Here is a 12,418-nt window from a genome sequence, read left to right as displayed (position 1 = left end):
CTTTGAAACATATATTTGTTTTCAGCTCCCTCATTTGTTGGCAATAATGAATGTAATAACAGCAGCCATAAACAGCAGGAAGGGATCCAACTTGTAATTTAAATTTTATTCACAGGCACAGTTGTTTAATATTATAATGAAAGGACAATTTGTGTTGCTGGCAGGGATGGTGTCTTTTGTACCTGAATGAGACTGCTCAGACTCCACTGGTTGTTCTTTTTACTCATAAAATAAACCAGAATTTATGAAGAGATCCTTTAAAAGTGTAAGAGGTTTAGGCATACAGCAAGAACCATCTATTATCCTAGGAACTAAAGGGATCTCAATGCCTTTTAATGAAGGTAAATGTTTTGAAAAGTATAAAACTTACGAAAAACAAAAGTCAAGTAGTTAGATTGCAAAAAGCATACAGAAAAATAACACAATTAGCATTCACACAATATGCAAATGAACAACTACATCAATAAAACATTGTTTCATTTACTACTGCTAATGATTGAAGTAAGATTGTGTTTAATGCTTTGTGCTCTCTTTATTCCAGAGCTGCCCCCAGGATGGGAAAGAATAGATGACCCCGTGTACGGAGTGTACTATGTAGAGTGAGTGAACCACCTTATTGACATGCCAGTGCACAAAGAAAAACATTTAAAACCCTCTCACAAATCTGTTTTCAGATTTCTATATATAGAAATATACAGTATATTTCTCTCTCTCTCTCTCTCTCTCCATATACTGTAAATATACGTATGTATATATACGTATATACAGACACGCACACAACATCTTTAATACGGTCTTGTGTTCTTTGTTTATCTTTGGTCTGTCTCAGTCATATAAACAGGAAGACCCAATATGAGAACCCAGTGGTGGAGGCGCGGCGCCAAAAACTCTTGGAGCAGCAGCAACAGCCGCAGCCTCCAGAAGGTGAGCGGTATATTCGAGGTTCGTTTCCTGCCCTGGAGCGGCATCATTTCTTTCTTTCTTCATGTCTGTCCTTCTAGTTCGTCCAGGGTTTGGGCCAGTCTTTTTTTTTTATTGAGTAGAAACTTGATTTCACTTTCACTGTCCAGATGTAATATAATAAAAATAAAATAAAAAGAAAGAAGCTGTTTTTTTATTAAAGTAAAACTGGCCCAAGCTCTGGTGTTGTCCTTAAAGTTTTTAATTTTTGTATGTGATAATCATAAACGTTGTGTGCCATTTAATATTTGATCATTTTGTTTGTGTACCCCATAGATTTACTTCATGACATCCTTAAATCACACTAACTATGATTCAGTATATTTTTACCAGTGCTAAATTAAGAAAACTAACAACTCAACCTAAATCACTGATAACAATGAATGAGGAGCAGCTGATTACATGGGAATTAACTGTTATTATGTGGTATTATGTGTGCATATATGTTACATGTAAATACATATTAGCACCGAGTGTGTGTGGGGTAAAGTGGGGATGATTGTGTGTGTGCAGAGTGGATAGAGGAGCACTCAGCTGCAGCAGCTCCTTTGGCAAACTATGCTCCAAACCACCTGGAGACCTACAGGGACCCACAAGTCCCTCCAGCTCTACCTCCAGGCCCCGCTGGCATCAAAAGTAAGTTTTAAACCATCAATGACCTGCAGTTACTTAATGGCAAATAGGTGATTCATTCCAGAAGCAATTTCAAACTAGCTGATAACTCTAATGATAAACTCACTGAAAACTGACCTTCTGGGGCCTGTTTTATGTTTTCACACAGAAAGGTTTCTTAACATGAAGTGTGATGCAGCACCACTAATTGTACGCATGCAGAGCGGCTGGCTCTTAACATCACAGCTCTACTTTTTTCCTCAGTTCTAGTTTTACAGCTGCGTGGAATGTATAGATTACCCCAACATAAAACTTGTTCTCTCTGCACTCTCCAGGAGGGAAACCTTTCTTTACGAGAAACCCAGCAGAGCTGAAGGGAACCTTCATCAACACCAAGCTGAAGAAAAGTCACCGTGGATTCGGGTTCACCGTGGTGGGAGGTGACGAGCCCGACGAGTTCCTGCAGATCAAGAGTCTGGTGCTGGATGGGCCTGCGGCTGTTGATGGCAAGATGGAGACAGGTGCAGTACACAGCCACTGTCCACAGGGGGCACTGTTTTCAAATCAACAACACACTGAGATGATTCGTGCCTCATCTCTGAAATTTCTCTGAGCTAAGAACTCATTTGAGGTGTCCCAGAATGTGTAAAATGGAATTTGACCTTGAAACTATAAAGTGAAGCTAATGATCTCATCTTCCTCCTTGCAGGTGATGTGATTGTCAGCGTGAATGACACTATTGTGCTGGGCTACACTCATGCTCAGGTGGTGAAGATCTTCCAGTCCATCCCTATCGGCTCCATGGTGGACCTGGCCTTATGCCGTGGCTACCCACTGCCCTTTGACCCAGACGACCCAAACACCAGCCTGGTGACCTCTGTGGCCATCTTGGACAAGGAACCCATTATTGTCAATGGGCAAGAGACGTTTGACACGCCGCCTAACCAGGCTGGACCCCTTAACAGCATGCGTGAGCCACGGCCTCTCAGCCCCTCAGCTGAGGTGGCGTCCAACGGCTCCCATGGTTACTCCAGCGACGTGGTCACGTTGGCCTCGTCCATAGCCACTCAGCCCGAGCTCATCACCATCCACATGGAGAAGGGGGACAAAGGTTTTGGCTTCACCATCGCTGACAGCCTAACAGGCGGAGGCCAGAGGGTAAAGCAGATAGTGGACTATCCACGGTGCCGCGGCCTGAAAGAGGGGGACATTCTAATGGAGGTCAACAAGAGAAATGTCCAGAATATGAGTCACAATCAGGTGGTGGATCTGCTGAGCAAATGTCCAAGAGGCAGTGAGGTCACCATGTTGGTGCAAAGAGGTATGTACAGCATTTTATTAGGTTTTTATTACCCGCCACAGCAGGTGATAATGTTTTTGCACATGTATGTGTTTGTCTGTCTGCTCAACCCTCCTAAAGATTTAGTAAGTGAAGAAAGTAACTTCAAGCGACTTTAGCAAACACAAACACTGCTATAACTTAGTTTTACAGATATTGAGCTAGAGTCTGACGTAGTAGCAGGTAAAAGTCATCCTCAAAACATACACCAAGCGCTAACACATCTCATGAGATATCACAATATTGCACATAAAGGAATTTCCAAGTTTCCAGTTCCAAGTTCATTTCTCAACACAAGATCATCTTATCTCAAAACGCTGGCATTAAAGGTCTGCTAGATCCTGAATTTTTTAGCAGGGGGCCGGTGGACGCTGATAGAAACTAAAGTTTTGACACAAAAAAAGTTGTGAGATCAAAAAGCACAAATGAACGGACTTTAGCTCGCTGAACAGACAACAGCTTGAAGAGCTGGCACGCCGAGAGTGACATGATGAAATAGCGGGAGAGAAAAGTGAGGAAGAGAGTGGGCGGCAGGTTGAAAGCGCTCGGACTAGATGGGATGAAATGGGAAGAGGCACGGAGAGATGACAGGAAGGGATAGAAGTGAAAGAGTGGACGAGTGTGGGGACAGAGTGGGAGGACGGGTAAAGAGTCGAGATGGATGGATGAGAGGGGGAAAGTGCAGCACATTAGGTCAGGGGCTCGTACATCACTCTTAAACGTTTGCTAGCGTGATACAGTGTTTTCACACATAATTACTCTCTAAAATGAATAAGTAGAGTAGATCAAGTCCTGAGCTTGTTGTTTATAAATTTAGATTAATTAGCTTTATACACTAATGGTTCTTCTGATATTTATTGATGTTGTTTTATAAATCATGCAGCCTTTTTTATGACTGGGGGCTTGGTTTCCCAGCCATTTGCCAGTTTCCTTTCAACCTACATTTTTAGTCAAAAAGAAGAAAAAGCATGTAAAATATTCAAACAGACGCAGAATCCTTTCTGAGGTAAGTCATTTGTGTCCAGAACGTATTTTTGGTTACATTTCCATTCATGCCGAAGCTGATCTGTATTGGTGGCAGGTCGGGATATGCACCCCACATCAATTATGTCCTGTAATGAGTTGACCTTGTGCACTGCTGCTGGAATAACACCGCTGTATTGTGTGAAATGTCAGCATCATTATGAATCTGTGTGTTTGTGTGTGTGTGTGTGTGTGAGAGAGAGAGAGGGAGCACTGAGGGGAAAGCACAAAGATAGGAGACAAATGAGAGGATAAATGGGTGTGAGGCTGCAGGAAGTCACAAAATGACTGACAGATACGTACATCATATCCGTTAGATTTCATAGCTGTGGGTTCAGGTGAGTGACCAGGTGATGAGCTACACAAATACTCCCAGAGGTGACCCTGAAGGGGGATAGCTAGATATGTTAAGCTGCTGCTGGGATGTTTGGAATGAATCAGTACATTTTGAAACAGAAAATAGCATAAATGTTGCCATTTTCTCCATAAAAAGTCTTGGTAGAGACAAAAATATGTGTCAAAATTTCACTCTGCATAATTACAAACAATCCAGGAATTAAAACACATATTGATTATAGCTGAGGTATTATTTCAATGGGAACTTCTTTAACAAACAAGAAATATGTAAGAGAAGAAACCTCAAAAGACATTTGTTTCATAGACTGCTCATACACAGTAGTACTGAGCAGGCAAAAGATGCGAAGCCTGTAAAGAGGACAGATGAAAATGGACCAATAATCTCTGAAGGCCATCCCCATAATTCTCAGTTGGGTGGAAAGAAAGTTGATAATTAGAATGGAAACAAATCTCTGAGCCTTGCACTAAAAGGATAACAGAATGGAATTTGAGATGGCTTGAATAACAGGTGAGTTTTAGAGAGTTTCCAGAATTTTGGAGAAAATTTGCAGAAAGTGTCTCGCCTCCAAACAGATAGAAAATATCTGACCTTATAACTGAAGGCCCAGCATTCCTTTAAGTTTTATACAAAGACCTTAGTAGCATTCAGAGTATGTGTTGGGGAAGATTCTCAGCCACTACCACACCAGATTTTTGCTCAGTATTTGTAAAACTGACTGAGTTGTAGCAAATTTTGTGTTTACTGAGGTCAATTACATGTGGTGTCCATCTTAACCGGGGTTGAATCAAAAACTTATTCAGTTGTAGATGTATATCCAATTAATTCTGACAATTAATTAAAATTCATCCAGTGGTTTCTGAGATATTTTGCTGACAAACAGACTATGTTGACTCTAACAGTTAATGCCAAACTTTTAAACAAAGATCTTATGTGAATTGTTAGCACTCGAATTATGTGTTGGGAATGACTCTCAGCTACTACCACAGCAAATTTTACCTCAGTATGTCTAAAAATTGCTGAATTATACATATTTTTATGTTTGCTATGGTTGATTAGCTGTGGTGTCCATCTTCAATCAGATTGACTCCAAAAACGAATTAGTTGGAGCTATATATCTAATTATTTTTTCTCTGAGTTTGATTAAAATTTGTCTAATGGTTTGTACCATATTTTGCTAACAGACAAACACATTTACAGGCACATGAGTGCACAGACACACAGAGACATTTACATTATTGGAACATAATGACACATTTAATCTCATAATATTAAAGGATTCAAACAGATATTCAGACTGATCAGAACAACCTTGCACAAAAAAAAACACATCAAAATTCATTTTGAAGTCAGTTATCTTTTGAGTTTCACCTGTTTACTTTTCCCAAATACTCCCATTTGCCTCTTAACCTTCATGGCATTTTAATGGAACATGTTTCTGTTGCTTCGAAACAAGACATTCCACAGTTTAATAATTACCTACACTAAAGATAAACCCAGAACGCACATGACGGAGTAATCAGTTCTGAAAACAGTAATTAGTTGTAGCTGCAGCCGAGAAAAACAACTCTAACTGGGACTGAGAACTGTGCTGAGTTTTATGTTTGAGAACGACTTTTCAAGTGCTCACTAGCGGCTCGTGTGTGATTCTTCAGGAATAATAGCTAAAAGGAGTGAGATAAGAAGAGTGCATGAGAAATAAGATGGGCAGAGATCACGATTTGAGAGCATGGAGGTGGAGGATTAGAGCAGAGAGAGTGTGAGATTTGCTGAGCAGCACTGGAAGTTCAGCAAGGGGAAGCGTATATGAGAGGATTGGGTTTTTTTGTGATGTACAGTTGAAGGATGGGAGGAAGAGGAGGAGGAGGAGGATGAACAAGGTGGACCTGAGATAGGAGAGAAAAAGCTTTAATCTGTTTATCAGTGACTCATCAATCTCTCCACTGTCTGACTCAGAGTCAGCAGTTTGTTTTTAGGAGAAGGTGGAAAGGACAAGGTCAGAGCATCAAAATGATTCTTTTTCATCCTAAATACTTTCTCTCAGACATGACAGTTATTCATTGAAAAAGAAGATACTGATTGTGAAAAATTTAATAATTAAATGTAATCCTGTATTTTATCGGGTGACAAGATGTTAAAAAAATGAGCCAAACAAAGCAAAAATTTGAGTGGTTTGTCTTATTATTTATCCATTTTCTATACCCTCTTTACCCAGGGTCGTGGGGAGCTGGGGTCTGTCTCAGAGACACCCAACCATCCACACACACACTCACATTTAGAATCAACAGTTAACCTAACATGCATGGTTCTAAACTGTGGGGAAAAAAATAGCTGAAGAAAACCCAATCATGCACTGGGGGGAAACATGCCAACTCCATGAACAAAAATGAACAAACTTGCAACTTTCTTGGAGCAAGGCAACTTTGCTAACCAAACCACCCCACTGTGCAGCCCATGGTGTCCCATTAGATCTCCTTATACAGTTTCTAAGTTCAGAAAATCCACACATGCCAATTTGCCGACATTTTGTTATCATCGTAAGGCTTCCTGCAGTGGTGGAATGGTGCCTCTGAGACAAAATGTGTCTTTGGACCTTTGGATCCCCCAATAAATGGACTCTTTCAAGAGTTTCAAATCTGTGGTCATTAGGCAACTAAAGAAAGAAAGTTAGTGTTTCATTATGGTAACAAATGGACTTTTGTGATGTTGGGAAGTTTCTGAAGCCTGTAATAAGTTCTATGTTTTTGAATAATTATGACATAAAACACTAAAGGTCTTAATGGTAGTGTTGGTATTTATTTTGGTTAGGCAGCATCTGTACTTATAAGCTTTGCCATCTTAATTTTTATTCTGTTGAGATTTACTTCAAGGACCTAATTTACTTCTATAAATCCGACTTTGAAAGTGTTTAAATCAAAGCACACCATGCCAGTGCGCTCTGCTTGCTGTGCTGTCAGACACACCATTGTTTTCTGATAGTGAGCTTCAACAAAGCTCATTTCTTAGTTCTGTACAAGAAATTATTATAGAACTACTTCTTTCAGTCTGTAAAAATTTCCTATTTAAGTTTGTGGAGAACTACCTATTTTACTCATTTGTAAAAACAAGTAGCTCACTTAAATATATATATAATAAGCTCCATCCTAATGTTTCAAAACTAATGAACATTAAAAATAGAACGGTTTGCTTATTTAGGACCTAAATGTTCTCCATTTAAATTTCACAATATTTATTCAACTGAACTGTTTAAGCGATATGGCTTTTATTGCATTTTTATGTAATGTAAAAACAACTTGCAGTATGTTACTAGTATGATCTCTTTGATGCCTTAAAATGTAGTAATTTTAAATACATGGCAAAACTACTTTCCAGTATGTTAAAAAACCTATTCATTTTCTGGTGGATTTGAACCAAAATGGCACTGTATGTTAGGAAATTGTAAAAACAAAGCAGGAAACAGGCTAACAATCTGTTAGTTCCACAGTAAAACTAATCATTGCGTTTTAAACACGTTCTAGTCAAAACTCAAGTTATAATTTGTTTATTCTGGTTATAAAATTATGTGTGGTGGCGTGCCTTTATTGATATGTGTACTAATTTCTGTTTTTAAAACATCTGAGTTCACACAGTTTTCTTTCTATCCGCTATTATTTGATAAACTTTTTAAATTAACAAATAACATTATTTGTGTAACTAAGTATTCTTTACATCATTTTAGAGCTCTTATAAAAAATGTTACCACTGATTTTCTTAAAGTCATTTACAACCAGATTGACTAAATACCTATTTATACATTTTCTGCATTTCAAAATGATTTAATTATTTCTTCTTCAATTGCTACATTTTTATGATTTCAAAATATTTCTCATGCTATAAACCACTGCACAACATAAAATGAATTTGAAGTCAAGGAAACTATTCCTGACAAATTGTTACAGATAAAATCTAATGTTCTCACCCATAATACCCTTCCATGTAAAGGAGGGCAGCTATGAATTCCTCCATCTCGTCTTTCCATCGTTGTTGCTATGACGATCTTGCAGAGCGCTTCTGTCCCCTGAGAGACAGACAGAACAGAAAGAGGAGAGAAAATGAAAAGACAGAAGGGAGAGAAATAAAATGAAGGTGGAGGATTGAATATATCAAGACAGCTGATACAGAGTGAGACAATGTCATTTAGAGTAGATGAAGGCAGAGGACAATCGGATAATGGGCTGATCTTAGAAGTAGAGCAAGGACAAACGCTGATGAGTTTTGTTCAACAAAGCCAAGGATTACTCATCTTGCACTTGCTTTAAAAAAACACACATATAGAAAACCTGGAGGAAGAACTATTCACTGACTATGTGTGGGCTCTGCTCTGAGCCACCAAGGCCACAGCCTCAGCAGCAGATTGAAACAGAGGGCTGTTCACAGAGCTGCACATTCTGCACAAAAATTACTTCATGTTCACCCAAAAACATCACAACATATTCTTTACCTGATTACTTGTTGCTGCTCATGAGGTAAAAATCTACACGAGACTCAAATCTACTCTAGTCTTTCATCTTTTCCTGATGAAATATGACAGATGGGAAGAAAAAAATTTTTTTAGAGCAAATTAAGAAATAAGTGGGCCTCCAACTCCTACATCAACAGAAGTGTTTACACATGATTTAATGCCAAAGATGATATGCACCAATTAGTTTGGTAGCATAGTTTACCATAAACCTGTGAGGATTCATAGGCATACATCTGTACCACTGTGCTAAAAAAGCCCCCTCTATTGTCTTAGGTATAATTAGTATCGAAACAAACATTTTTTTTCTCCTCTTTCCTAAAAATAAATCACATCTAAATAGTGTCATTACCAAAATGAAATGTCTGTCTTGTTCATATGACAAGTTTCACAATGACAGCTTAATGTACACAGGGAAACACGTGGTACAAATTTGTCCTATTTTCTATTTATTTTCTACTAAACTCCAATTATCCAAAACCTTACACTTTTGAACATAAGTTTTGCATTTCCACTGGTCAGTAACAACTATCTGAAATACAGGGACATTTATTTGTGGTGCACTGAGCAGATCTCGTGTTGTAGGATCATGGCACCGATGCGTGTTTAAAAAGCTGTTTGTTCATGCATTGTTGTCAATATATGCACATTTTTAGAAATAAATACTCACCGTCTTGCTTACCTCCCATGCTAATATCCCATAATTACTCAGCATGCATGCATTTATGCATGCTGCCTCAGATTTGCGTAAGGAAAAGTGGATTTGCCGTATTTGTTTTACTGAGAGTCTGCTGCTCATAAATGGTGAATGTAACCAGATTTAATCAGATCTGAATTGTATACATCAGCATCACAATGTTGACATAAATTAAGCAGATTTAAAAGTGCACGCACAGAGATGCATTCCCAGTTTACATGAGGTGTTCTAGTTAAAACAAACATCAGTGGTGACATTTGTCCTTAATAAATTTCTATCTATTTATCACCAATGATGTTGATGTTGTTGCTAACTCTGTGATATTTAGAGGTTGATTCAAAGTGGAAGGTTTCTGTTGACCTTTTACCCACAGCCCAGTTTGAAGCTAGAGGGTCACATAACCTGCTGCTGTCATCTGAAGCTGTTATTATTGACGTCTAACCCTGTGATGTATGTCCCTTATGTGTCAACCACACCCACAAATGCATCTGCAATCAGTCAGACCTCCCATATAAATATATATATATTTCAGCTGCATGTTGGGAGCAGAGATGTTCCATTTGGTTCGTAATCTGAGAGACGGAGCGAGCGCTCGAGAGAGAGCGAGAAAATAGGGATGAATTATAAATCGTGTGGAGAGAGGGGCTTTGCAGCAACAGAGAGTTTTAACATTTAATGATTTTTTTGCCAGTGCTGCAGAAACGCCTAAGATGGATGTTTGCATGTTGCTTGTTAATGTCACTGGAAAATTCCATTTCAAATCCATTGTACGTGCTTACCATCAGATGGTTTCCTTTCGTTGTTGTTTTGTGTAGGGGTGTGTGGGGGGACTGCAGTTTAAGACAAAGAGGTTAGTGGGTCTCAAAGTTGTGCAGATAATCTAAATGTGACATGAAACTCATGCCTTGTGCTGCTTTTGTATACAGCACTACTTGATTGCCTTGGCAACAGCAGCCCCTTGTCCCGGTCCCACCTCATGTCGTTCATGCATTCATTTGTCTATTTTTGTCTCTGCACATTGGGCTTTGCTAGGTGAAAAGAGTTTTCTTGAAAAGCAATAAAAAAGCCGGACTAACCAATCAGGTGGAGTCTGACTGAAAATGTAACACGTTTGAGGTGGAAAAACCAGCACACAGAAAGATGATAATTGTTACTTTCTGCAAAGAAACACTGAATCTCCCCCTCTGGCATCAGGCTTCTTGCGTTAATATTTAATTAGCACAAATGACATTGATCTTCTTGGGTACTCCTTACAGCATGTTGTGTAAGAGAGGCAGAGATGGATAAAGGCACAGCAAGGCATGGTGCACGGGAAAAGAGAAGGGAGGATGGAATTGACGGAAAGAAACGGGGAGCAGAGAGAGAGAGAGAGACGATCAGCTTTTTAATGTAAGCTCTGAGCAAAAGCAGTGGAGTTGAGAGAAGAGGAACAGCTACTCAGAAGATGTGCATAGCAGGGCTTTGCTTTGATGTGATGCTCCTTCTCTGTGGTGTAACAGCTGAGACCTCTTGTTGGAGACAGGTACCAACCAGACGTATCCCTGGCTTTTAGAGGAAACCTGTAGCCTGTCCCAGCTGCTCGGTCCCGGCTAATGCAGATAGATTAGTAGCCCTCTTCTATTAACACGGGTGAGAGCACCAAGTGGAGCCAAGGGGAGGAGATCTCAAGCAGCCTAGTGCAGTGTGTTACTCAGAGAGAGAGAGCGAAAGAGAGAGAGAGAGAGAGAGAGAGAGAAAGCAACAGAGAGGGGGAGGACGAGGGAGGAAGAGCAGGCCAGTTGCGCTCTGCTCTGCAGCAGAAACCACAGGTCCATCCGTTTGTCCTGAAGAGGTTCTGACCAGAGGGGAACACAAGAGGAGGAGCACCGCAGGTCATTAATGCTCTCTCTGTCTTTCTGCCGATGTTTTGCAGGAGTGGTGCCAGCCAAGAGGAGCCCAAAGCTGGTGGTGAGTAGATACCATGTCTTCAACTCTCTTGTTTGTGTGCATATCATGCATGCTCCTTACTCAAAGAAGTGCTATTTTAAGAACAAAAGGCACAGGCGTGTGATGTGTAACTCTTGCTGTTCTTGCAGCTGAAGCTCTAGAAAGCTTCATCTTTTTTTCCCTGCTTCTCCATCTCTATCCTCCTGCCACTCTCGACACATCCTTTTTTCCCTCTCTTTTTATTTTTGTCTCTGGGTTGTCACTTTTTTTTTTTCTTGTTGCCTTTCTGTCTCTCTACATCCCTCCGCTCCTGCCATGCTGCCAGCCTGTGACTGATTGAGCGTAGCCTGGGCAGAGTGGTGTAACTGTGACCAGCTGTTGGGGAGGGCAGACCGCCACAGATGAGAAAAGACAGGAGAAAGACGCATCAGGACAAGGAGGATAGGGAAAAAAGGGGATGAGAATAAGGAAAGAAAATCATATTGAATCACTATAATCACCTACAGCTACAGAGAGAAAAAGGGGGCAATGGTGCCACAATGAGCTAGTGTAGAGATTGTTACAGAGGTCAGCCAAAGAGACCAGGAAAAGACATGTCTTTTAAGCAAAAAGTGAGGGATTATCTGGAGGTATTGGGTCTTTATAGGAGTTTAAAGAGGAAACACCCTCTTATTTTTTACGGTTAATCTCTAATTAAACGTATCAATACAGGCGCCTAAAAGATGCTTCTTTAAACTCAAAAAATTGCATATGTGAAGGCTATTTGATGCTGAAATTTTCACGCAAATGGGAAAGTTGAAACAAGCAGAATACAAGCTAAAATCATCAATACAGTAGCTAAAAGCTAAAAAATTGCATAACAGTAGCTAAATGCTAAAAGTAACAAAACATTAGTTAAAAGTAACAGAGTGGTGACTGCTGGAGATAGGCACCCTGAACAAATGGATGGATGTAAGGATTTTGAAAAATATAAAAAAAAACAAAAGTCATAACACTGTTTATAATCTG

The 12,418-nt window shown here is 39.7% G+C and overlaps 1 protein-coding gene across 12 annotated transcripts in view; it reads left to right on the top strand.

The window, feature by feature from the left end:
* Positions 1-12,418, top strand: part of LOC108232031 (membrane-associated guanylate kinase, WW and PDZ domain-containing protein 1-like) — a 91,590-nt gene that overhangs the window by 59,337 nt on the left and 19,835 nt on the right. For 8 of the 12 annotated variants that reach the window (XM_017409518.3, XM_017409517.3, XM_025004508.2 and 5 more), the window contains 6 exons: positions 542-599; positions 830-942; positions 1,474-1,596; positions 1,908-2,093; positions 2,282-2,893; positions 11,397-11,431. In XM_017409518.3, the coding sequence (XP_017265007.1) occupies positions 542-599; positions 830-942; positions 1,474-1,596; positions 1,908-2,093; positions 2,282-2,893; positions 11,397-11,431 (1,127 nt within the window). The remainder of the gene's footprint in view (positions 1-541; positions 600-829; positions 943-1,473; positions 1,597-1,907; positions 2,094-2,281; positions 2,894-11,396; positions 11,432-12,418) is intronic. The other 4 variants (XM_037976963.1, XM_037976962.1, XM_017409519.3 and 1 more) reach the window with 1 other exon arrangement.

Source organism: Kryptolebias marmoratus, linkage group LG8 (assembly GCF_001649575.2).
Source record: "Kryptolebias marmoratus isolate JLee-2015 linkage group LG8, ASM164957v2, whole genome shotgun sequence".
Lineage (NCBI taxonomy): Eukaryota > Metazoa > Chordata > Actinopteri > Cyprinodontiformes > Rivulidae > Kryptolebias > Kryptolebias marmoratus.
This window is presented reverse-complemented; position numbering and strand designations above follow the sequence as displayed.